The sequence below is a fragment of the Triturus cristatus genome, chromosome 6 (genome assembly GCF_964204655.1).
Source record: "Triturus cristatus chromosome 6, aTriCri1.1, whole genome shotgun sequence".
NCBI classification, from domain to species: Eukaryota; Metazoa; Chordata; class Amphibia; order Caudata; family Salamandridae; genus Triturus; species Triturus cristatus.
In genome coordinates this window covers 561233341-561260779 of record NC_140589.1, presented here as the reverse complement: position 1 = coordinate 561260779, position 27439 = coordinate 561233341, and the positions used below count along the sequence as shown (strand labels likewise).

General features: G+C 42.5%; 1 protein-coding gene across 1 annotated transcript in view; it reads right to left on the bottom strand.

Moving 5' to 3' along the window:
• The window catches only part of LOC146817397 (dynein axonemal heavy chain 5-like), a 1608734-nt gene that overhangs the window by 985100 nt on the left and 596195 nt on the right, over positions 1 to 27439 (bottom strand). Inside the window, exons 33-34 of the mRNA XM_085609634.1 lie at positions 26113 to 26244; positions 21788 to 21897 (exon numbers count right to left, since the gene is read on the bottom strand). Of these exons, the coding sequence (XP_085465760.1) occupies positions 21788 to 21897; positions 26113 to 26244 (242 nt within the window). The remainder of the gene's footprint in view (positions 1 to 21787; positions 21898 to 26112; positions 26245 to 27439) is intronic.

Here is a 27439-nt window from a genome sequence, read left to right as displayed (position 1 = left end):
GGGGATGGTCATGACGATGCCCATCGCTACGCAACAGTTGGTTGAACTTGTTCTGGTTACTAAATTCCACAGATAAGGATTTTTCATGCTGTGAACATGAGAGACAACACTTCACCAGTGCATGTCTATTTGGCTATAATGGTATTGAAGGAAAATAAAAAGAGATATACAGGATCAAAGTGTGTCACCTGCAGTTAGTCACGTTACTGCCCCTTCCCTTAAAGGAACAGGCAGCCTTACATTTATGTATCCTTGATTGGACCTAAGGACGAAATTATAGATCTGTGACTCAAGGTGGCCTAATTTCTATATTGCATTAGTTAATGATGTTTTGCTTCCTAAGTAGTATATGGCTTTTGTTCCTTAAAAGAAAACCAGGTTTTCATTTTTCCCTGAAGAAGGAACTGGAACATTACCTAGGATTATCGTATATGGTGTAGTCGCCAGCGGTAGAGTTAAAATTTGTGTAACTTTGGCCTTTTGTGTATCACCCGTACTCTTGGTGTTGTGTCACATGCCTGACTATCACCCAAGTAAATTCTTGTTCTTCCTATAGATTTTTTTTCTTTTGTTGCTTCTCCCCTGACCGATGTCGCATCATGCTTAGTTATTGGGGATTTTTGTTGTATCCTAGTTCCAATTCCCTTTTCCGTATTCCTTTCACCAGTCAGCCCATTTATTATTGTAGGTGTATTGTTCAGGTACACACTTCCAGACTGCAGTGATGTACCAGGGACCCCCATGTTATGTATAATTCCCTTTTGTATGACCAGACTGGTTTTCAAGAATTTGCCTTAGGCCTGCTTCAATGTTTTCCAGCCTGACTGTCAGGGTAGCGATAGACTGGTTAACTGACTCAATATTATAGTAAGACAAGTTTTCCATCCCAATAGGAGATATCTTATGTTTACCTTTTTGAACATGACAAATTTTCAATGTCTATTTTTAAACGTGGTTTTTACCCTTTTGTTCCTGCTGCTTTAATTTTTGGTGGGATCAGATGTGTTCTAATCATGCAAATACAAGGACTCTCTAGTTCTTGTCTTTTGTTTCCACATCTTGATCATTAGCTTTTGTATTGCATAGTCCACCTGATGCATTAAAGGAAGGTATCTACATGTCTCTGATAAAATGTATCTTGTGATTTTTTTTTTGAGGTGTTCTAGATAAGGAATTTAGAAACACCTATATGTAATCATTGAGAAAAAAAAATGTGTTTGCCCCATTAGACAATGCCACCATATGTGAAGACATCCATTTAGATAGAATTCTCGTGTAGTTATCTACCCTTAGATGATGGAGGCTCTCACACGGAAACCCAATTGAAAAGCCTAGAGGCACTGTTTTGCCTACTGCCTTTATATTTGTATTGCTTTTTGAGAATGACAGTGTATTCTAGACCAAAATTGTCCCATGGCGTGTGGCCACTCCTTTGAAGATCGCAGGCCACCTGTTTGCAGTCCCCTTGTTATACAACGAACTGTTTAAAGCATCGCACTTGCTTCATCAGAAGGCGTTCAACATCAGAAAAGAAGGAGGAGCTGGTTTTGCCACAGAACCAGAATTTCAGTGCAAAAGAGCGCCTGTCATGTGCTGGTAACCTCTGACAGTGTGCAGTCCCTTGAGCCCCTTGGCCTGAGTTTTTGGCCACACCCCCCCCTCTTTTTCCTTTGCTCCAATGGAAGTGCAGTGCACCGGCGGATCCAAGATTGACAAAAGGCACTACATTCTGGTGCCCATGAAAGAGCAGCCTGAGCGTCCTCTGACACTGAATGATGAGTGTTGGAGCCTGAGAATGGTCCCGGGTCTGCACAAGATGATCTGTGCCCATGACCAATGAAGAGCATATTATTTGTAGTGCCTGCCGCAGAGGAGAGACACTGGTGCACTGCCTTGAGACATTGAGACTTTCGAGTGAGCTGTGGGTGTTTGCCAGGAGGGCACTCCAACTAAGCAGTACTTTTCTCATGAAAGGCTTGAATGAAGAGGCCCATGCGAAAGAAAACAACAAAAGAAGATTTGATGGACAATAGAAGCCTGCCAGAGAGGCTTTTTGAACGGACTCTGGGCATAGTTGGTTTCACAAGAGGTTTCCGTGTGATTGTATAGACTAGGTGTTAGGAGACTGATTGTTTTGCTGGCATTGTTTTAAAGTACTATTCTGTTTAGTAAAAGCAGAATAAAGTCCATTTTCTGTGGAAAGAGTACCCCCTTTTCACCTTAGAGCATTGATGAGGGTCACCACTGTTTCACCTGAACATACAAAAATTACTGAAATGCATAGGAGCCCTAAAAATGTTACTAGATAATTTTAGGATTTGCTTTTTGCTTAGGGTTGTGAAAAATTATTATTTCATTTGTAATAGTGGTCACTATTTTCTCCCGTTGTCTATATGTTATTAATAACGAGTTTTCTAGTGTCTTTTTAAACATGACGTTGTCATTTATGGGTGGGATTTGTTTTTTTTCTACTCAATTGACTTCTGCACCCACTTCCCAACCTATGTCTTTTCCTACTACTGCTTCTTTGCACTCTTTTCACCCTTTTCCTGAACATGAGCAGGTTAGAAGATCAGAATTTGTAAGCAATTCTTTTGTACAGCTTCTGCATCAACAATAGTTAGTAGTGAACATCACTAATTGTTGGGTGTGTGATCTTATGCCACCTACTACAGATAGAGGTATTCCTTATTTTGTCCTGCCATATGTGGCCTTTGTGCTACTACATGTGTAAGGAGACGTGTCCCGAGAGAGTTGCTAAGTAATAGGATTATACTCCAGCAACATCTTGATGATCTGATGAATATAGACCTGGATTCAGACTGACATGAGTTTAGGTTATTGCCTATGTAAGGGCAAAAGGAGGGTCTGTGGTACTGAAAATTCTGGTCCCGTATTATAAACATCGTCGTATCATGACGATTTTGGTATCAGCGAACCGCAAATGATGAGTGCGGTATGCATGAGTATTTTCGTCATGTTACACCGATGGAGTCACTGTGTATTTGGAGATTTCGTTCTGAACCATGGGTTCCATTTTGTGCATAGCAGCCATTTTGTGGTTGCCCTCACATAGGCTGATGACTTTAGCTGACTTTTGAATGACCTGAGTGAACTGACCCTGTTGCCTGAAGCTGACCTCGTTGAGCCAGTTCCTTGTTAGGCAGCTGGTCAGATAGAGATCAAAGAACAGGAGATTGTAAAGTTTGGTATGCACATACACACCCCTTATCCTGCCTCTCATCTATTTCTGTTCCTGCTTTTATGGTCTATTTACGATGGGGAGGTGACCATTTTTTATGGGTTTATCCAGCTTGTCTAAAGAAGAATGTTGGTTTTGTCCGGCTTTTTACCTTTGTCAACTGAAACCCTGTAATTATAATGTTGCCTCTCTAGCTTTTTTATTTGTTTAGGAATGTGACTGGTACTACTCCCTTGTATGCCTAAGGCATAATCAATGGTATAAAAGGTCTGAGCTAAGACCATTCTGGAGGCTGCCTCATTCAGTTGCTTTAGGTGCTCCTGGGCGACGTAGCCTCACTCATTTGAGTTTAATAAAGATGTCTTTTCATATTTCAGCTTCTTTGCCAAGTTCTTTGTTATATTACCCTGAGAATGACATTTTTGAATACCACACTGTGTGACTTAATGTATGCTTAAATAAGACTGTGTTGTACTTACCTCGAATCTCATAAAGAGTGCTGAGGGTTTCACTAGAATAAATACATTCTATTTTTATATATATCTGTTGTGGTGTCCTTTCATTTGGTATTCAAGGGATTACATATGGTATAACAGCTGGCTTCACATGCCATTTAGAGTTTAGCCTAAGACTGCTCTTGTCCATGCTACCACTAGGATAGCTGGTCTGTAAGGTTGACTTTACAACCAATCACCATAAGGGTTGTTTGGACTGATACAAGGTGTACACTAGAATTAGTGACATCATGTATCAGGCCAACTTCTCACATTGGTGAGCAGCGGTTGAGATACTAAATTGAAAGATCACATAAGATATTGCTAGGTACATATAACATAGATTATAAATACTTAAGTCCTACTGGACTTAGTTGTTGTAGGTTGAAGGGCCTAGCACACCCTGACTACAACTACTAGAGAGGTTTAGTAGATACAACTAGTGTAGGTAGGTGCACACACCACACCCTCACTAAATCATGTCTCTGAGAGGAGATCAAGTTGATACTCTCCCAGTAGGGGTAGATCCTAGAAAGATCCCCTCTCGATATGATACCCTAACTTTTCAGGAGATGAGACAATTGTGTACTTCCAGAAAGTTAAAACAGGGTTCAAACCCTACCCTCATTCAGCTAGTAGAGATCCTAGAGGAGTATGATGCTCGTAGGGCCTCCCAGGCTAGTACCCTAGGTACAGGTGAGGGTCTACCCACTACAGATGAGTCAGATGGGACTTCAGAAGATGAGGTAGACAGCCAGGTCAAAGTTGGGAGACTTAGTCAGGCTAACTTAAGCCTACATGAGAGTCTGACTGGGGTCCCCCCATTCAGACCCTCAAGTGGGCTTAACCAGAGAAGCAGGAGAGACAGATCCCCTTCAAGGGAATCCATCCACTCCCATGTCTCTAACAGCTCCAATGCCTCTTCTTACAGGGGAATGACTTCCCCACAGAGAAAAGAGCATGAGGCCAGAATGAGGGAAGCTAATCTGAGGATTGAGAGGGAAGAACTTGCCCTTGCCAAGGAGAAGCTTGATCTGGCCAGAGAGCAGAAGTTAAGTGGGTTAGAGCCCACTGGTGGCAGCAATATTCCTAAAGATAGGGATAGGTCTTATGACCATAGAAACCTAAGCAATATAGTCCCCCCATATCAGAATGGGGGTGACATCCACAAGTGGATGACTGCTTTGGAGAGGGCCTGCAAAGTACAGCAGGTACCCCAGAGTCCGTGGGCAGCTATCTTGTGGCTCTCCTTTTCTGACAAAGGTAGAGACAAGCTCCTCACAGTTAGTGATGAGGATGCTGACAATTACAAAGTCCTGAAGAGTGCTCTGATAGATGGGTTTAGCTTAACCACTGAGCAATATAGGTTGTTGTTCAGAGACACCCAGAAGACACAGACACAGGACTGGTCTGATTTTGTAGATTGTGCCACTAAGGCTTTGGAAGGTTGGTTAACTGGCAGCAAGGTGTAGGACTATACAGGATTGTACAACTTGATTATGAGGGAGCAGATCCTTAATAATTGTCAAAACCAGCTTCTCCAACAACACGTGGTAGACTCAGATTTGACCTCTCCCCAAGAATTGGGAAAGAGGGCAGATAAATGGGTCAGGACCAGGATTAGGCCTAAAAATGGGTGGTAGCATCCCAAGCCTCAAGAGAAGGGTGGGGATAAAACAAAAGAGAAATCTTCCTCAGGGCCCCAAAACTCCACACAGGGTGGTGGGTCCCAAGCTCCCTCCTCTACCACAGTTAAAAAGCCTTACTGCCATGAATGTAAAATTCCTGGGCATTGGAAAACTGACAGCAGTTGCCCAAAGGATAAAAACAAAACTGTTCCTCCAATTACTCCTGTAACACCACCTATTACTGTCAGCAGTAATCCCCCAGGTGGTGGGAGTGCCCCCCAAAATTTGGTTGGGTTTTCTTGGGGAACACAGGTGGACCCTGGCTTAGCCAAGTCCCCTACAGCAGCTACTTTTGTCTGTGATGGTGGCATGGGGTTTGCCAACTTCACTGCCTGTCCCAACACTTTGGGTAGGTACAGACAGGAACCCTACATCAATGGTAGAAAAGCTGAGGCCTACAGAGACACTGGAGCTAGCATCACTATGGTGACTCACAGACTAGTTCCCTCTGAGCAGCTTTTGCCTGGTTTCTCATACCAGGTAACTAACATTGATGGCAAACAGAACAGTCATCCCATGGCAGAGGTATGTCTCAGCTGGGGAGGTGTCACTGGCCCTAAGAGGGTCGCAGTGTCCCCAACCTTGCCTGTAGACTGCTTACTGGGGAATGACTTGGAACTCTCAGCTTGGGCTGGAGTTGAACAAGACACCCATTCTAAAATGGTAGGCCTTTCACAAAAGGGTAGTGGGGCCCAGGCAAAGACAGACTTCCCTGTAGAGATTGGCAGAGCTGTGACAGTCACAGCTCAAACCCAAACTGAGTGCCTCCCTGGAAAGGTTGGCAAGGCTGTAATGGTCTCAGCCCATACTCAGACTGACATAGGTGTAGTGAAGCCTGAAACTATGGATCACTCCACACAAACAGAGTAGTGGGGAGGAAGAAAAGTCTCCCTCCCCCCAGACATTAGGAAAAGGTCTGTCTCCTCAGGGATCTGACCTCACCCCTTGTGAAGGAACTGCCCCAGAGGTAGCCAGGCCTGGCCTGGCAGAGCCTCTGATGTCAGTGGACCCTTCCAAGGTGGGACCCAGTCTGGTGCAGGTAGCCTGCCTCTCTCTACCCTGCCTCAGTCAGCCCAGGGCTGCAGAGGTCAGGGAGCCCAGTGGACCCTAAGAGGGCCCCTGTCCACAAGAACCCCCCCATCAAAAGAATGAGGATTGCCTGGCTAGTAGCCCTAGCCAGGTAATGGTTAAATACCTTCCTGAGGGATCTCCTTTACAGGTAGTTAGGGACCTCCCCCAGAGGGATTCTGTTGGGCACAGGCAAACATGGGACCTTAGGGCCCCAAACCTGACCTGTCCCTCCAGTAAGCCCACAAAAGGGACCCAGCCTCCAGCTTTAGGTAGCCAGAGGCTGACCCTGAGAGCACAGTGCAACTCAGTTAAAGAAAGAAAGGCATCCATGGTGGAGGATCATTGGAGGAAGCTGAGGCCTCACTTTGAGGAAACTCACTTCAGTACTCCATCTCAACACCAGCCTTTTACTTTGCAAAGACACACCAAAGGTAGAGATTCCCTATGGTGGAGACCCTATGATAGCTTTAGGATGAGGGATTGCTTAGTGGACCATGAGACAGGGGGTCACCATGCCAGTGCTGGTTCTTCCTTATATGGCCACTTAGGCAATATAGGCTTACCTGGTCAAGGAAAGCCTTATCTCCTTTCGTTTGGGAGGGGGGTTGTGTAGGAAGGTGGATATCTGACTATGGTTACCCCCAACTTTTTGCCTAGTGTTTAGCTGGTTTTTCGACTTAGTTGGTCTGAGATCCTGCCATTCAGGGTCTCAGGCTGTCTGCTCTCTCTTTAAAATGGACTCCATGTACCCTAGGTACATACCCAATTGGTAAGGATCACCTTATTGGACCCTGTACAGTGTACCCTAGGTACCCAGGGCATAGGTGTACCCTAGGCCTACCAGGGGATGCAGCATGTATTGTGCCACCCCTGGCCTGGCCTTCCATTATGACACAACTGGCTGATCACTCAGCTGGGGCAAGGTCGTGTAATCACCCCTTGCTTAGGTGTAGTATTCCTATAATTACCTTATATATAGACACATGTGTACCTATCAGCCACTCCTATGGCAGGCCTTAACAATCCTGGAGGCAGAGTGCTTGGTAACCTGTGAGATGGTGCTCTAGCATGAGCTGAGCCTGTCTGCAGCTTTCGGAACCATGTCCTTAAAGCTGTTCTATGATATAGCCTACCAAATACTCTTAAAGTACCTTATAATCTTAAACGGTTATGGTAACTATGGTTTGGCTTTATCAAAACATGTCGTGTAAGGTGTCTAACACTTTGGAATAATACCCCCATACCATTCCTGGTGATGAGGATATTATTCCCCCCTTCTAGAGGGAGAGACATGTCAAAATCCTACTTTGCTGTTTAACTCTGACCAAAGCCTCAGCATCACAAAATGGATGCTGCTGCCACAGACACGAGTCTGACCTCCTGCAGCTGGGAGCCCTCCCAGTGAGGACAGCTCACCTCCTGGTCGTCCTCGACGCCCACTGGTACCCGTGACTGCTGCGACAAGCTTCACCTCTTCACCTGCATCTTCACGACATCGCCTGGTTCCTTCCTGGTTCCTTCCCGGCTCCTGGCTGGTGACCAAGACTCTGTCCCTTCTGCTTGCAGGTACCTTTCCTTCTTGATTCCATCCTTGGGATCCACCGGACACTCTTCACTGACCGCCTGTCAGCAACTTTCCTTCAGGCATCCATAGGAGTCAACGACGAAACCCGACGCAAATTCCCACCTATGCACCCGCAGCCCGTGGGCTAGGTAACTTGAGTACTTCGGTGCTCACAAGGGTATTGACTATCCAAAGGTCTAGTTTCCGAGTCTCGACTTCCTAGCTATACCAGAAGTGTCCTAAAACTGTTAATTTCTAACAACTTCCATTTCTATCGACTTTTACGCATTACGCGTGAGTGTTTCCACTCTGCACCTGAATCCCGTGGGCCTCCCACTTCCTAACCTTTGGTAGTATAGTGTAGCCCCAGCGATTCCCTAGGCCTAGGCCTATCCTGTGTTCGTGACAGTGGTTCTTATACCACTTACGTAGTATATGGTTTGCATGGCCCCTAGGGCCTAACTGTATTACTTACCTGTGTGACTTAATGTATGCTTAAATAAGACTGTGTTGTACTTACCTCGAATCTCATAAAGAGTGCTGAGGGTTTGACTAGAATAAATACATTCTATTTTTATATATATCTGTTGTGGTGTCCTTTCATTTGGTATTCAAGGGATTACATATGGTATAACAGCTGGCTTCACATGCCATTTACAGTTTAGCCTAAAACTGCTCTTGCCCATGCTACCACTAGGATAGCTGGTCTAGAAGGTTGACTTTACAACCAATCACCATAAGGGTTGTTTGGACTGATACAAGGTGTACACTAGAATTAGTGACATCATGTATCAGGCTAACTTCTCACACCGGTCACAGCCAAGCGGTTCAACAGGGACAGTCGGTCCAGCAACACCTTTGTGAATCCTCATGCGAGACTCCATCCATGGTCACGACGCAGCACCCTAAAAAAGAACGGTTAGAACCCACCACAGACCGTCACCGACGTCAGTCAAGATGAAGCCAGGCAAGACAGAAAGACATGGCATTGTCAGCGAACGACCGGTATGCAGCGGGCGTCTCCAAGCCAGCGGTCGTGTCCTGAGTCCCTCAGGTTAAATTACTGATGGACCCTATGGTATTTAGTCAACTGTGTGTTTCTTCCCCACAGGTTGGACTGACACTTTGTTTGTCCTTCAATAAAGTTTGGTGGAATGTAGTGTCCTGCGAGACACGTTCTAGTGTCCCTCAGGAAGTTGCACTTCCAGCCACTCCCTTGAGGGCTGGACACACTGCACCCGACACCCATCCATCACGGGTGTCACGAGTGACGTGGCCCCGCTAATAAAAAGGCCCGGGTGCACGTGCTCGAGGCCGAGTTATAGCACCCCACTATGCAGTGTCAGTCTCGGTCATTTGCCAGCATGGGGGCCTAAGGCCCAACACTACATTCCCCACTCACTGCATCTCCGACCTCCCCCACATGCACTCCACGTCATCTGCGCCCCTAAACTGCACGGCCACATACACATACGATCTGTTACATTGTCCTTCCCTGCTCCCGGTCCCTACATTACAATGCCTGCTGCTCACTCGACAAACAGCCCCACACACTTACCTGTTCTCCTGCAGAGCACTTTCAACCTGCCTGGAACACACGGCTAAGAATGCACAAATGGCCTTTGTTAGCTGTCAGAAAGGGACATGTAGCCTCACACATCTGTGCTCTCACCTTCTGTGCTATAATCCAAAGATGCACAACAACACCTACATAGTCTCCTGTTCCTTCACACTACTCCGCTACCCACCCCCTGTAAACAAACACAGTTCCCGTTCCTTCTGTCTTCCAGGCACACAAAACTGGCAGTTCCTGTGTACTACGCTGACTCCTGGTCATCTGTTTGGTCACATGCCCACCTTGCCAATAGCACAATTGTACACATGAAATTTTTTTTATGAAATAATCTGCTTTTCATGAAGTTGTGTGCAACTGAGAAAATTGAAAAAACGTTTTGCATTCATTCAAATTAGTGCTTACTTTTGTTAAATTCTCTGTAACACAGCTGCCTAAAATGTCACAAACTGGTAAACTGTACTACGGTCGAACGGCCTTTTTTCAATCTATGCGTTGTGCAGGTGCCTGGCGAAGTCCTGCCATGCTTCACACATCAAAGGCCGGTAAAGTGCGCAATTAAATCCCATTCGTACAGATTTTATGCCACCTCCAAGCAAATGAACTCAGAAGGATGTATGACGTTACAACGCACACTTTTACAACGCATGCACTTACAACGCATTTTTTACAACGCATAATCCATTACAACGCATGACATTACAACGCATGACACTACAAAGCATTTTTAAAAAATACCTTTACAACGCATTTCCATTACAACGCATACTACCTTTACAACGCATACCATTACAACGCATAATATTAAATTACATTTAAGGTAAGTATTAGATAGTATAGGGGTAAAAGTTACTTTTCTAACTCCAGGGGGTGCAACAGTAGGGTAAGTGTTGGATAGTATAGGGGTAAAAATTACTATTCTAACTCCAGGGGGTGCAACAGTGGGGTAAGTGTTGGATAGTATAGGGGTAAAAATTACTATTCTAACTCCAGGGGGTGCAACAGTAGGGTAAGTGTTGGATAGTATAGGGGTAAAAATTACTATTCTAACTCCAGGGGGTGCAACAGTAGGGTAAGTGTTGGATAGTATAGGGGTAAAAATTACTATTCTAACTCCAGGGGGTGCAACAGTAGGGTAAGTGTTGGATAGTATAGGGGTAAAAATTACTATTCTAACTCCAGGGGGTGCAACAGTAGGGTAAGTGTTGGATAGTATAGGGGTAAAAATTACTATTCTAACTCCAGGGGGTGCAACAGTAGGGTAAGTGTTGGATAGAATAGGGGTAAAAATTACTATTCTAACTCCAGGGGGTGCAACAGTAGGGTAAGTGTTGGATAGTATAGGGGTAAAAATTACTATTCTAACTCCAGGGGGTGCAACAGTAGGGTAAGTGTTGGATAGTATAGGGGTAACAATTACTATTCTAACTCCAGGGGGTGCAACAGTAGGGTAAGTGTTGGATAGTATAGGGGTAAAAATTACTATTCTAACTCCAGGGGGTGCATCAGTAGGGTAAGTGTTGGATAGTATAGGGGTAAAAATTACTATTCTAACTCCAGGGGGTGCATCAGTAGGGTAAGTGTTGGATAGTATAGGGGTAAAAATTACTATTCTAACTCCAGGGGGTGCATCAGTAGGGTAAGTGTTGGATAGTATAGGGGTAAAAATTACTATTCTAACTCCAGGGGGTGCATCAGTAGGGTAAGTGTTGGATAGTATAGGGGTAAAAATTACTATTCTAACTCCAGGGGGTGCAACAGTAGGGTAAGTGTTGGATAGTGTAGTGTAATATTATGCGTTGTAATGGTATGCGTTGTAATGGTAGTATGCGTTGTAATGGAATGCGTTGTAAAGGTAGTTTTTAAAAATGCGTTGTAGTGTCATGCGTTGTAATGTCATGCGTTGTAATGGATTATGCGTTGTAAAAAATGTGTTGTAAAGGTAGTGCGTTGTAAAAGTTGCGTTGTAAAGGTTGTTCCCCACTCAGAATGGACGTCATTAAGGCTAATTATGTGTTGATTAATAATTAATGCCTGAGAACACAGGCCATTGGTAATGCTATTACTGTATTACACTCTGAAAACGACACAAACTGTAGCTCCCATGCTTAGGATTCCCGTCTGTGGCTGTCCCACTTCAGCTCTGTGAGTATGATGACGACACATATTAATGTCCCAGGAACTGTAGGATGCATGTCTGTCTGCAAGGAGTGCATGAGAATGATTCTGACAACGCATAGGATGAGGCCACAGGCAGAGCTGTAGCTTGCCATGAAACACGTCACAAGCAAGCTTGATGTTTGATGCAGCCTGGTATCTATTATATAAGATACTCAGAGCCATACCCGTGCCGTACGGTGGTATTTATTCAATGAACCCTTCCTCTCCAGTGCTTCCCGATCCTGTGCTTCACCAGTGACAATTAATGCATGTGTGCAGTGTTTGTTAGTGGCCTAACAAATGGCTTACAGCCTATGTAAAGTGGTTTGATGAAAGCTCGGGATCCCAAATGCAATTGTCCGGACAAACAAAATCACAGGGCCTGGTCAGAGACGTTTTAAGGCATGAACAAAAAGTGGCCTCAGCTCTGGCCCAGCACCCCAGAATTTCAGGGGCCTCCTTTTAGAGCCAGCTCTTTTCTGCAGAGATTCTTGCCCTGGTGACATTGAATTCTTCTTAAACAAATTGATTTAAATACGTTTTCCTTTAATTTATTTTGAATGTAGGTGATGTGTGAGAGTCTATTCTAGATATGTTGCAGAGAAATGTTTGTTTCATGTAACAACCATAAAAAAGTGTTCTTTTAGATCAAAACAGGATCTCACGTATGAGAAATGGCAGGGCATCACAGAGATTATTTGCAGTAATGTTAGTGAGCATTATTGATGTCATAATTACACTTTCATAATTGTTTAATTAACCTTCTGGCTTTCTCAAATATGCCTGAAAATGCATAATTTACCCATTCTTTTCTCAGGGGGAGAATTCCACTCATCACTAACTTTTACGGCTCTCCACTTTCAAAAGTCACCAGCCGCCACTGGACTAGAGCTCCAGGAGGCCGAATACCCCTTTGGCAAAGAACCACAGAAAAGGATTTCCTGATGTGAAGACTAGAGCTCCAGGAGGCCGAATACCCCTTTGGCAAAGAACCACAGAACAGGATTTCCTGATGTGAAGAAGAACGTAGTGGGAGCAGCCACAAAGTTAGATTTACCAGCGATACACCTAGAGCGGATAGCGAGCAGATTGGTTCCCAGAGCAGTTTTTAGCCAAAAATCTCCTAAGTTTTGACTTTTGGCTATCTGGACACCTTTAGCAACACCACCAAGGATCCAGAACTGGGGGGGGGGGGGGGCACCACTTGGGGGTGTTAGGAATTGCTCTGGCTCAGACCGGATGCGGGTTCAAGATTGTGGGAGCCTCATATGTCGCTGTGGCTCTGAGCAGGAGGCCAGCAAGCTAGCCATTATACTCACTCTGGTAGTCCAAGGTTCAGGTAATGAAGCAGAGTCAAACAGCAGGACAGGCCTCTGAGAATGCAAGGCCCTTCCAGGTCCAGCAAAGCAGTCTTGTGTAGTACACAGCAGGCTACAGCAGTAGGTAGCCCTCTAAGATTAATTCTGCAGGTCCAGAAAGTGAACTGAAGAGGGGATCTTAGGGCCCTATTTTTATACCTAGTGCCTCCTTTGATGTGGGAGAAGTTTCTAGAGGTTTCTCTTTTTATCTTTGAAGTGCTTGGAATTTCTTGACTCCCCTTGCTCCAAGCTGGCAGCAGGGACAAAGAAGTAGTGACAGGCACTTTGTGTAAAGGCAGAGCCCAGCCTATTCAGTTGCAAGTAGGGTTGTGCCCAGCCCCGCCCACTCCCCATTCTGCCGGCAGATGACCTATTCAGGTGCACCTAATCCCTCTATTGTGTGAGTGTCTGGGAGGAATTCACAAAGTCCTAACTGCCAACTACACCCAGTCATGTGACCAAGGGGAAGCTGTAGGCACCAAATGACAGAGGGCAGGAAAATTACAACTTTCTAAAAGTGGCAGTTTAAAAATTGTAACTTAAAATCTGACTTTATCACTAAGGAGGATTTTTAACTATAATTTCATAGATACCAAACATGAAATGCTTATTTGTCCACAGTCAAATGTTAGCGCTTATTAAATGTAATAAGGCCGTCAAATGTTATGCTATGGGACAGGTAAGCCTCACAGTAGTGAAAAACAAATGTCGTAGTTTTTCACTACCAGGACATGCAAGACCTAAAAATGCATGCCCATCCTTTTAATGACAATGCACTCTGCCCTATGGGCTAACTAGGACCTACCTTAGGGGTGACATATATGTAATAAAAGGGATGTTAAGGCTTGGCAAGAGGGTTATATTGCCAAGTCGAACGGGCAGTTTAAAATTGCATTCAGGCTGCAATGGCAGGCCTGAGATATGTTTTAAGGAGCTACTTAAGGGGATGGCAAAATATATGCTGCAGGCCCACTAGTAGTATTTACTTTACACACCCTGGGTATATGGTGTCGCACTCTACAAGAGAATTATAAATCAATTAAATATGCCAATCATCTGTTAGCAAATTTAACCATGTTTAGGGGAATGAGCACAAGTACTTTAGCACGGGTTAGCAGTGGTAAAGTGCACAGAGTCTAAAGGTCAACAAAAAGGAATTTTAACAAATAAATGGAGGGGACTGGGCATAAGCTTTTGGGGGAAGACAACCCTAAGGCTGATAGGTGTAACACTCACAAACCTTTTAGTTTGTGTATATCCACCAGACTTTTAGTCCTGAAAACGGTTGTAGATTTGCTCCTTCTAAGAGCCGGAGAAATATTAGTTTTAAGGGTGCCTATGGGCAGAGAACATTCCCAAAACTGGTAGCTATGGATGGGAAGGGTTTTCTTGATGGAAAATTAACTTTCTTGTTTCTCGCCAAAATGCTCACATCTATCTAAATTACTAAAAAAAACGAAGTAATTCAAACTAGCCTGCATCATCCACAAAGCTCTCCAACAGAGGCACTCCAAACTATCTGGCTCGGAAGCTGTGCAACTCAGGAAGTCAATAAACAATCAGAAGCACTGATTTTCTTCTTTTGGAAGCCACTTCATTCCCTAAAGAAAAAACTAAGAAACATTTTTTATCGGGAAATAACCCAAAGATCTGGGACTCATAACATCTTTCATTCAGAACTCTTACCTACTTCGAAGCCTTCGAAAGAAACTTAACATCGTTATTGTTCCAGCACCTCACCCCCTTCTAGTTTGACCACTTACCCGTTCACGATAAATATAATTATCTTTATTGTATTATAACACAAAGGGAGCTTGCAATCACTCTATAGAAGCCAGTCTCTAATTTTCTTATTACAGGTGCCTTGTGACATCTGTAGTAGTCTGTAACAAAGAAATGACATTGCTGCTGAACTGTAATAAGTTATTACAGTTGAGTTCTGACATCACAATGCCTGCTGCTTGAGCCAGGGTGAAAGGCAGGTCATGGAGCATAATTAAAGCTGCTGTTCACTAACAATAACAAAATCTAGCCTTTTCTTCTACTGCTTTGTTTTTCTAGATGAACAGTAATAAGCAGAAATAAGAGATTTATGACAAGATGCTAACTTTTTTCCCCTTAAGGAAATTATAGCAAAGATAGAATTTCTCTGCATGTTGTTACACGTTCTGAGCTCAAGCGTTTTCCTAACTGATTCTAGCATCTTTTTTGCAACAAATATCTAACTGGTCTTTGGTGTGTTCAATTCTGTTGTACAGATTCTACTTTTATTCATCATATCTTCAAATATCCTATCTCTTTCATATGAAACAGCAACAAATCAAGGATTTGTGTGGGATTCGTGTGGGAAGGGTGATGGAGTGAGCATGTATGATAAGTAATAACGTGGCTCCTGCAATACTAATTAAACCTCTCCTGAATTTTACAATTTTATGAAGTTTTGTTTACTTTTTATCAAGTACAGCGCTCTGACATCTAGCACTAAATAAAGCGGTTAGAGAAATAAAAGAAACAAAAAAGTTAGCAAATGCTATTTAACTTGACGTTTCACTATGCAGGGGCCTACCTTACCCAAGTATTTCCCCTGCTTAAAACAGTCTTAAAGCTTCCTAAGCCAAGGAAAAACTGATCATCCACTGAGTGCTTAAGTACTGTGTCGTTTAACAGTAGTTTAGTATAAATATTGTCTCTTTGTCAATTGGTGGGAGATAAGAAAAACCTGTTAACAGACAATGAAAGAGCATGAGAAGGTAGAAGGCAAAACTGTGTCTACAACAGAATTTGAAGTTGGCAAATATAATTTAATAGCGCTTCCTCTCCAGATTACTACAGTGGATGCACTGTGCTACATTTCTGTGTGCAACAGAGCTGTACTGGTCACACAAACACTAGGGACCCCTCTGGGGGAAGGCAAAGGTGCTTATGGCTGCTTTCATGGCTGAACAAGCTTGGAGCTACACAGCGATCAGTCATTCTTTCCTGAAAGCAACCTTGATGGAGTGTCAACGATTTGTTTTCTATGCCGATACATGATTTTCTTCTTGTTGTGTCCTATTTTTATGTGTATGAGGCCTCTAGTGGCACTCGGCAGACTTCTTACAAGTATTACATAATTTGGTGGGTGTGGTTATTAAAGTTTGTGACGTAGTGTGTTCAATTAACGGTAGCATGCTGAAGAATAAAGACATGCAAACCAGAGCTCCATGTGTGGCATGGTTTGTTACATGCTCCTGGGCTACCACTGGCGACGAAATAGGGGAAACATGCCCCAAAGAAACAAGACTGCTCTCCCTGAGAGTTTGCTGGGCTCCAACAAACTGTTTGTGCGTGCCATGTGCACCTGAAGAAGTGGACTACAGTTGGCGTATGTGGACTCAAAGCGCAACCATAGCTTTTGAGAGGCCCTCTAAGAAGGTGAAGGCCCCACGGAGGAACACAGTCAGTAAGCCTGGCAAAAATCTACTAGTAAGACCAAAAGAAGAGATACTGCACCACAGCATAACATAGTCCCTGCGCTGATACAAAGCAGAAACGCTAAAGACAGTGAGAACCAGGTACAAAGAAACACTAAACGCAGTGACAACCAGGTGCAGGAAAGCAGTAAAGGCAAAGACGATCAGGCACTGAGAAACGCTAAAGGCTGTGACAGCCAGGTATGAGGCATAAAGTCGAGAACGGTGAAGAGCACATGCAAGGAGAGAAACCTTTACTCATCGTGAAGAACGAAGATGAAGCAGTTGACAAAAAGATCATCAAATACTTAAAGAACCTTGCAGGTAATGGAGTATAAGAAGTGAAGTATCATACTGTCAAATCAAGAAGACGTTGGAGGCCGAGTTCAATCCAATGCTAAATGTCGACTATGGAAGGTGCACTTTCAACCAAGCAAGACAGCAACCTGGTGAGACGATGGATGAGTTTGTTGAGAAAGCTTGATGCACTTATAAAGCACTGCAAGTTAAATGAATTCAATGATGAAGAAGCCATGCGTCTTAGTGTTATCTATCGTTGCCACTCCGATTCATTCTGACGACCCATGCTGCAAGAAGCCCTCAGTTTGGAGAAAATGTTTATGGCTGCAAGAGCAGAGGAACTTGCTGATCGATATGGAAGTTGGAACAACCCAAAATGAATCCGCATTGAGCAGGTAAAGTAAGCAAAAACACAAGGAAGAGGCCCACAAAGTGATGTCATTACATTGTGTTTCCGCTGTGGATTCTCTTTTCCACATGAAGGTAAATGTCCCGCCATCGGACAGATATGTAAAGGCTCTGGGAAAGAACCATTTCGTAACGGTTAGCAAAGCGAAAGAGGAATTAAGTGCGCCACAGAGAGACAAGAAAGTTTCAGAAGCAGTCTAGCTACTCCCACAAGTCCAAACGGTAACATCGACTAAGGCAAGTGGAAACGAAACAAAGTCGATTGCTATCAAATTCATCTTCCAAAGGTTTGTTGATGTCATCATCGTATGACAGTGAGGAAGATGGATGTGCAATGGTGATGACGTCACAGACCGACGTGCGCATGTAGGATTGGCCGCTTGCCCAGAAAAACACAAATCGAAAGAAAATCGCCACATGAATCAACAACGTTTATTTGGACATTGTCCTACAATCACGCTCAAGGTGAACATCATGCTGGCAGAAAAATACAAAGAACTATCTCCGATACCACGCCTCACACTGTCAAAAACAAGGATGTACACCTGGGCAGCTTTCACACCCTTGCAGATCAAAAGATCCATTGTGGGGACCACGTGGCACAAGAAAAAGACAGCGCAAGCGCTAATCCATGTCATCCCAGGTACTTCCTTGAGTGCTTGCTTATTAAGTTTCAATACTGCTACTGACATGGGACTGATATCTATTAACTACAACATGAATGCTCATTCTGAAATAGTGAGACAATTCCCAACATTGTTTCATGGACTTCAGAAATTAAGACAATGAATGTTTAGTTTCACAATAATGAAGATATTCGACCTGTTGCACAGTGACACCCTGAATTCCTTTTCACTTAGAGGAAGCCATTGAGAAAGAACTAGAAAAATTCTTAAAGCAGGACATCATCAAGCCCCCTACTGGTCTGACACTGTGGGTTTCCCCCATTGTGGTGGTGCCAAAAAAGTGGAGGTTTAATGTGCATTTGTGTTGATATACGACAGGTGAACAAAGCAATTGACAGAGAAAGACATCCAGATCCAGACATTGCGGACATGATCACACAGCTGAAAGGAGCCAAAGTTTTCTCCTGCCTTGATTTGAACAAAGGCTACCATTAACTTGAACTGGAAGAAAACTGTAGGTACATTACTACTTTCTGAACTCATCTTGGTTTGTTCAGATATAAGAGACTCAGTTTTGGTGTGTCATCAGCTGCAGAAATCTTTCAAGATGTCATTCACCGAATAATTCAGCCTGTCTCACATGCTTTTAACTACAGTGATGATATACCGGTGTTTGGTGCTACACAAAAATGAACATGCTAAAGAACTCAGAAAAGTATGCCGTTTGCTTGCTCATGCAGGTCTCACACTAAATGCAGAGAAGTGTGAGTTTCACATAAAAAGGCCAATATTCTTTGGACATATTTACTCTGAAAAGTAAATAACTCCTGACCCCAAAAAGGTACAAGCATTGTCACCTACTTGTCCTCCAGAAGATGTGGTCATGCTGCGATCCTTCTTCGGCATGGCCAGCTACTGCTCTAGGTACATTTGTGATTTCATCACTGTGAGTGCCCCTTTGAGAAAACTAACAAAGTGAAATGTTCCGTTTGAAAGTAATCTGAATGTGACCGAAGTTTCAAGAAAATACAACACGCAATTGAAAATGCAACTGAAATGGCTTAGTTTGATCTGAAATTTCATAAAGAGATTGCATTGGATGCAAGCACGGTGGGGTTGGGAACGATCCTAGTTCAACATAATGGACAGTCTGATGCTCAGAGACACATTGTGGCCTAGGCTGGCCGGAGTCTATCTCAGACTGAAAGTGCTTATTCTCAACCTGAGAAAGAAAGCTTAGCGTAGTATGAGCATGTGAACACTTGTATGTGTTTCTGTACATAAAGCATTTCACACTTGTTACGGATCAAGTGTTGCTCACCATTTTCGGTATCTGAAAGCCCAGATGCCTCCTCGCATCAAGAGGTGGGGGTTGCACCTGCAGTAGTATGATTACATTATTGTGCACAAACCAGGGAAGGACCGGAACCCTGCAGATGAATTTACCACGTCCAAAGCGGTTGAGGCCTACATCCATTTCATAGTAAAGTCAAGTGCACCTGCAGCTCTTTCTATTGAACAGATTCTGACAGCTTCTAGTGCTGACAAAGACATGCTTAAGCTTAAAGAAATCATTGCAACACAATTATGGAGGACACATACTCGATCCCTTACAGATGATGTTGAGTACCAGAAACTCAAGAATGTTAGGGTAGAACTTTCTGTTACATATGATGGTGTCATACTAAGATAGGCTAGAATAGTTATCTCTGAAAGCCTGAGGCAACAAGTAATTGAACTGGCACACAAAGGACATCAAGGCATTGCTGCAACTAAAGGAACACTTAAGGATCGAGTGTGGTTCCTGCACCTTGATGAACAAGTTGAAAGGGAATGGAAAGCTTGTCATCTGTGCAGCTATTTGTCTCCCAAAACAACTCTGAGCAAAAATAATGGGGTGACCCGGTGTCCCTCAGAACCTGGGTGGGCGTATTATATAAATACAATGGTTCTGTCGGGAATTTGTGATTTCTTTTAGAAAGTTCAAAAAACATTAATTACATGTAACAGATATCAGATAAATGAGGAAAAAAGCACACACCAATAAAAAGTATGCAATTTGGTAATTTAAGGGAATAAAGTATTATGGGTTGTTGTAATACATAAATTCAAAAGAGCAAAATATTGGTGACTTGTGGTGATAAAGTGACATGTGATGATAAATAGTATATACAATATATTTCAAATGCGGCAAAAGTGAATAAGTAGAACAGAAAGGTAGATCATTTCTTGATATGTCTTTATGGTTTTTCACATATGCTACAAGATCCTATGTGAATTAATCTGTGATCAGAAGCATTGTGCAGACATATAAGGGTGCGTCGACGTTTCGACCCTGTGTACTGTGCAAAATATAATAAGCGTCACGGCGGGTCTTCCTCAGGACAGTGCAGATGGGTATACAGCCTTCGGTATGAATAAAAGCTGGTTTAGGGTGTGTGCTCAGAGATCAGGCAGAAAGGACTGTTCTCTATGAGGGTAAAAAAGCTTACCCAAACGCAGATTTTGGTTAATATCTGCGGGCATGAAGGTTTTCTCAGTTGACGCACCCTTATATGTCTACACAATGCTTGTTGAATAATTTATGAGTACTTTGTAAAGGGTGGCTCAGCATGCTGTGCTGGAAGGCATCGCCTTCACTTCAGCTTTACGCCCAGCCCTCCGTGCCTACCAATCCACTCCTCATTTCACGACAGGAGAAAGTCCTGCCACCTTGCTGTTCGGAAGAGCTCTTGGAATGAAGACACTGCAATGGACCACAAGTCAGTCAACAGACCCTGATGTGATTTGTGTCACTGACACCTCTCACAAATGCAAAATGAAGGCTTATGTCAGTAAGCGTCACTGCACTCGAGACACAAGGGACTGAGTTCTTGGCAATCAAAAGCGGACATGCAAGACTGATGCTCCTTTTGATGCTGAACCGCTAAGGGTTGGGGAAAGCAAAGGACATATGGTAACTGCTGAATGACCTGAAAAATTCATAACCAGAGACTCATCACACTTTAAGCCTTTGTCTCGATGTCTGTCTGCTCCAGAAACTCAGGAGTGAGGCAAGTCCACCTGAGTCCCCAAGTCAAGCATCTGGAAGACTAGTGCGAGCACCTCAATGATTCATTGAGGAGTTATAATGTGTATATGTATATAAATATATTTGTTCTTTCTTTATATTAACAAAGGGGGAGATGTTCTGTCCTGTGTTTATGTGTATGAGGCCTCTAGTGACCCTTGGCTGACTCCTTATAAGTATTACGTAATCTGGTGGGTGTGATTAATAACGTTTTTGATGCAGTTACATGCTGAAGAATAAAGACTTGGAACCATACCTCCTTGTGTAGCGTGGTCTGGTACATGCTCCCTTGCTGGGAAAGACACTACACTGCTGAGGAGAAATGTTGTGCCTAGGAACTGCGGTAGACTGCAGAATTACCTATAAAAAAGTGGCTTTTTAATCAACAGATGTTGGCGTCTGTGAAATTTCATCCCAACTAGAGGAGCACATTTGCTTAATGTGCCCTGTTAAGCATGTGGCTAGTATTAAAGCAAGTAATGTTCCAGAGCTGCCCTCAGCCCTCAGTACCCCCCTGACTCAAATTGATGCTGCTGGTACCCAGTTCATTCTGAAGCTTGCTCTACAGAAAGGAGTCTGTTTCCAGAACAAGGTAATGACTGCAAGAAGGCCAGAAAGTTGGTGCTGCTCAGAGAAAATGTGAATACTCATAACACAGCGTTTGAATCTCTGAGAGCAAAATCATATGAGAATGGTCACAATCTTATTCTTCCCCCTTCTTTAAACAGCAATCATCTGCACAATGATTTTAACACACATACACAGGTCTCAGATTGATACAAAGACATGATTTGTTCACTGTGACACCAAAGTACACCTACTTTAACAATCCAATGTCCAGTAGGTGAGAAACTTTGAAGACATTAGCTTCAAGTGGGAATGAGCTGCCAGTTACTGCCATGACTTGTAACCAGTGGCGATTACGGATTTCCTACAGGGTGAAGGAAAACAACATAAGACACTGATAAAAGCCAACAATGAATCAACCACACAAAGCATCATACCACAGGTTCATTATTTTCATTACAGTGATGATAAAACAATGTGCCGGGCAAGGCTTCTTCAGTAGAAATCGGCATGTTATTTAGATAGTACCAAAATACTCTGCATATTTTGTACATTCTTGGGTCCTTATTCCAAATGCTGAGTGGCAATATGGATGAGAATACTGCAGCCACTAAATACTGATAACACAGGATATGGTATTTACTATTTTCCATCCATTCCAAGTTTGGAATAAGGCATAACACAAATTTTCGATGTTTAGGCAGACAATTGCCACGTTTCTCTCATTCCAATCATTTTATCTCAGACAAATTTTGCCACTTTTATCTTGACGTAACTTGTCTAGGGAAAGTTACAGATTAATGTTTACTACCTCAAAAACTCAGAATCTTGTTTCAGGACTAAAATGGCAGTCAGAAGGAGGCAGACGAGAGTAGGGTCTTCTCAAGGAGTACTGTGTAAAACATAAACTAATATTGTGTTAAAACAGCTATTTTGCTATGCATTCACACTGGCTAGTGCTGAACTTCAAAGAGTGTGAAGCAACAAAGTAACACCGCAGTTTCAGAGGGATACAAGGGACAACATGCTCTGCTGTACACCAGTGTGATAACAAATGCAAACATATGAAAGCAGTTGACTTGTTCCAGTGTGACTATGTGAATGTAGTAGGTGAGTAAGAAGCGGAAAGAGGAAAGTGCTCAGGTAAAGATGTGATGCATGTGACTCAAAAGTACAAGGATTTTATCACAATTACATCAGCAGAGATACAGCCTTTAAATGTACGTTTATCAATACTTTGAAGTATTCTTAGAGTAAATTATAAGCCGAGCCACTGTAATTATGCGGCAGGAGAAGGCCAAGTTATGTGGCAGGGGTGAGTAACTTAAGCAGCGAGAAATTGCAAATCATGCAGCAAAATGCTGCACATTTGTAATAGTATTTCTTCATTTTTTTGTACTTTTTACACTTGTTAGCACTGTCTGGGCATTGGGTGCAGCTCATTAGTACCAGTTTAATACCCAAATATAGCAATAAGCAATAGAAAAGGGACCAGCCAACCTTTCCAAAAGGCCTTCCACTGCGCAGCAACATGTGCTACTGCGTTTTTATTACCTTTAAACTATTGAGCAGGAAACACATTTTTTGTTATAATCTGCAGATTATGGAGCATATGATGGATTATGTGGCAAATGTGGCAAATCTCTAATCATGCAAAAATCGCCGCACAGTTGCATAATTCCCCAGTGGCCCTGATTAGAAGTAAGGCTCTCATATTTTCATTTTTACACGTAGACAATTTGTATTTAGTTTTAAAATGAGAAGAAAACTTAATTTGCTCATTTATGTATGTCTCCATGCTGCAACCAGATGGTATGGTCGCTAAGATGTGAATACTTGGGAGTCATGGCTGGTCCACACTGGTATACTATTTAATAATGGATGCACTAACATCAGAAGTGGACACCACTTGTAAAAAGTAAGGAGAAGAGGTAGATAAGAAAAAATGCCACTTCCAAACAGAGCGTCCAAGCACATCGCAGTGGTAGACAGCCCCTTAACCCCAGCCAGAAGTAAAAGATCAAATATTAAAAAGCTTACCTTGAATAAAGTAATGATTTCAATATATTTTTTACTCTTTTGGATATTCATTGTAATAAAAGTGTTAATAATATATTTAACAATAAGAATTACTTTTCAGGCCATTTTAGTCTGGGTCACATAATGTCCTGTATTGTTGCAATACCAATGCATTTCACAGATTCCCACTGACCCCCCCTCAAATAATCTTTTCAATCAGTCTTTGTTTATTGAGGAATGCCTCCCCATTTCAAAGTCTTCAGGGTGAAGCATTATACCTCTTCATCGCATCCATAACAAATCTCATTTGCCCCACTAAATCTGAATACATTCATTGGGGCATACCCTAATTTGGTAAGTCACCCTCTTTGCCCCATCTACTAATCCATGCCTGATCACTATCTTTCCTTTTTAGGGTGCAAGGAATTCCTCCTCTAATGAGCTATCCTTCTCTTCACTATCATAAATCTAAAGGTAATAAGGGTGAGTTCGTGCCTGGCCAGGTCAACATTATTTGGAATGTCCAGTAAGACTAGTTTTAGAGTCAACGGTATTGTAGTGGCAATTACATCTGAAAGTTCGGTCCCCACTTCAGCCCAAATGGGTACAATTATTTTGCAAGTCCAAAAGGTGTGGAGGAAAGTGACCTTTCCCTTTCCGCATTTTAAGCACTGAGAATCTCCTACCGGGATCATCTTGTGTAATCGATTCGTATGGTAGTAGCCTCTGTGTAGGATATTGATTTGTATCAATCTGAGGCCTGCTCAGATTGCCACCTCTCTTTCGTGCATCAAAGCAGACTCAATTAGATTTTTGCGGGTCAATCTGTCACGCATGTGACTAATTTCCCGTCCACCTTATTACAATGCATTATACCATATGACATATGTATTGATGTGTACAGCATATCCATGATGTTTGAAACGAATTAACCTGTCATTAAACTCTAAATCAGACTCCTTATCCTCATGAAGTCCCAAGCCCTTCTCCCATAAGGCACTGAGGTATTCTTAGTGGTCAGGTAGTCAGGTGCGGTTGAGTATAGTTTAGTAATTGATCAAGACTTCCCCCTTGTTTAGCTGCACAGTAAACGGCCTGTATTTAAGGAGAGTTGCCTCTGTAAGGTTGGGTCAGTCTGAATAAAGGAATGTTAAATAAAACTAGTGTCTCTGTGTTTTTAGTCTTACCATTCACAATGATCTGAGAGATAGCAACAATGGTGTGATGTGATCATACTTACTAATGTCACCGTCTGCCAACATCTGCTGTCCAATGCATCAAAGGATAAATGAAACTCTTGTGCCTGGAGTTATATGACAAAAAGGTAACCCACTAAAGCTAGATCTTGTGTTAGTGCCAGATTGTTTTGAAACTCGTATCTATATGGTTGAGGAAAATGGTACTTTCTGTGACATCTTGGAACTGATTATTAAGTAGAAACATTAAGTAGAAACTTAACTTCGCCTATTTTCTTTTAATCAGGGAACATACCATTATCCACAGACAAAAAAGGATATCCTACTGAAGGGGATAAAATAGGTGATGGTTTGATGAATACTTCTGCAGTTGGTAATACATTGACATATTTAGAGTTCTAGAAAAAGTTACAAGGCCTACTGTGGATGTGAAGTTCTTTGGCAATTGGCCTTGTTGTATAGAAGCAAAGTTGCATTTTTCCAGAGCAGTTTTGCAACTGTGCATAGGGCATACCTTATATATCAAATATGTTACAAACTGCAATAGAAAATGTCCCCATTTCTAATAGCTTCAATTAAGGGGCTGTCGTGAAATGTATCCCCAGACACAGTTATATAACCATAAGAAAATACTAAAAACACTTTACGGGAATTAACTTAATTGTGGGAACATCTGTGCATATGTGTACAGCAATGACCCATAGATTACAATGAAAACTGGTTGGCTAGCCCTCACACACCCGCCTAGGTGTCATGCTTCATCACAGGGCTGCCACATTTTTCAGAAATGATTTAAGTGTAGAATGGTCTCCCTGATTATGGGGAGTACATTCTTGGGAAGTGGATGCGGATCTGGTAAGTTGGTTAAAAATCACAGGCTCTTCCAAAAACCTACCTACATTTCCTTCCCCCTTACTCTGCCTCGAGAACCCACCTGGTAACACTAAGAGTTTATGGTGACCGGGTGCCCTACATATCTCTGAGGAACATGGGAGGTATCAAGATTTAATGGCTGGTCATCATGTGCAGAAATGAGCACATGTCCACGGTACATACTTCTATGGTAAGCAGGGCTGAATTTGGAGAATAACCTTTGCTGGTTAGGATGGAATGGGTGCCTCATTCTCAAGCACATACTAGTTGGCTAATGTTCCTTGTGTGCCTAAAGAGTGTTGAGCTAAGGTATGTTATAACTTTCTATAGTTTGCCATGCTGCCCATCTCCTGGTTGAACACATTGCTGTATATACCTTAATTACATAACTGTCTTAAAAAAAAGTGATAGAATATAGTTATAACACGTACTAAATGCAGTCAGACATCTCGGACGGCTGTCACATTCGCACATGTTAAACACATGAGTACCTTAGCTGCAAGTCTGTGCAGCAGTGGGAAAATATCTTCATAGAACTTAATCTGCGCTCCCATTTCAATGTAGGCATCCCAGTCCTTCAGCTTGTCATTCCAAATGAGGCACTCTGACCAATACTCCCCAATCTGCCCATAAAAAAAGATAGGGTTAGAAAATCAAACAGCATTACTGCAATTGTGTGTGTGTGTGTGTTTGTGTGTGTCTGTTTTTGCGTGGGTGTGTGTGTGTGTGTGTGTGTAAAGATTTATTGTTTTAGCACAATATTTCCTTACCTTGACAGTGTTTTGGTGTTCAATATTGTTGGTCGATATTTCGACCCCAATATTGTGATATGTCAATCTGACCTTAATCAAGGAAAGAGCAAGCGGGGCCAAAAACCACTAGCTGCAAAAGCCCATGAAATATATTTCACTTTAGGGCTGCAAACAAAATGGCCCCAATCGTGTTTAGGAAACCACATTTAAGAAGCCACTAAAGCATTTTAGTTGTAGATATATCAAATTATTGAATGGCATCTTGGACATCAGATAATCACATTAGTCATAGTGCTATGTGGCAAACTTCTACCACACCTGATACTGTGAAGGCTAAACATAAAGCCATTGGACACTACATTTATCAGTCAAGGAACATTTGTAAAACACCAACAACTCTTTTAGCTTGAAAGCACTTTTCAGACCCTGTCAAATAAACATCCAGCTACTGCATCTGGACAATAGGCATCGTCTTTGAAAAGTACCCACCAAATTCTCACTATATAAAAACATACCCCAAATACAGGAAACCTTTGTGTGCAATTAATAACTTTGCCATAGATTCATTAAATACCAACACATGCAGGGCACCAATTGTTTAAAGAAATATTGGTTTTTCAGGTCTCATATTTTGATTGGACGGATGACAATCTCCAACACAGTCTTCACAATACTCTTTAAATAAGTTAAAACACATTGCTGGAACTTGTTGCTATTTAGAAACATTTTCAATTTGTAAGAGAACTCTTTTTTACCCTAACACCCTACCAGTACATTCACCATAAAAGAGTGAAATAAGATATCTACATCCATAGCAGAGGTACTAATGTCACCTTCTTAAATTTCAAAACAAACTTGGCAAATTTAAATCTAGGGAAAATCCTGTCACAAATGTGAAACCCTTTAGAAACTTTCTATTAAAAGTGCGATGAGTTTTAAGCGCAACATTTCTCTCTTGTTTAAAGCAAACTCATCGATAAGTAAGATCTTTACTGCCAAAGATTTTTGTTGAATAATTCTGTTTCTCGCAAAAGTACTGAGATTTTGGGCAGTGACAAACACCTAA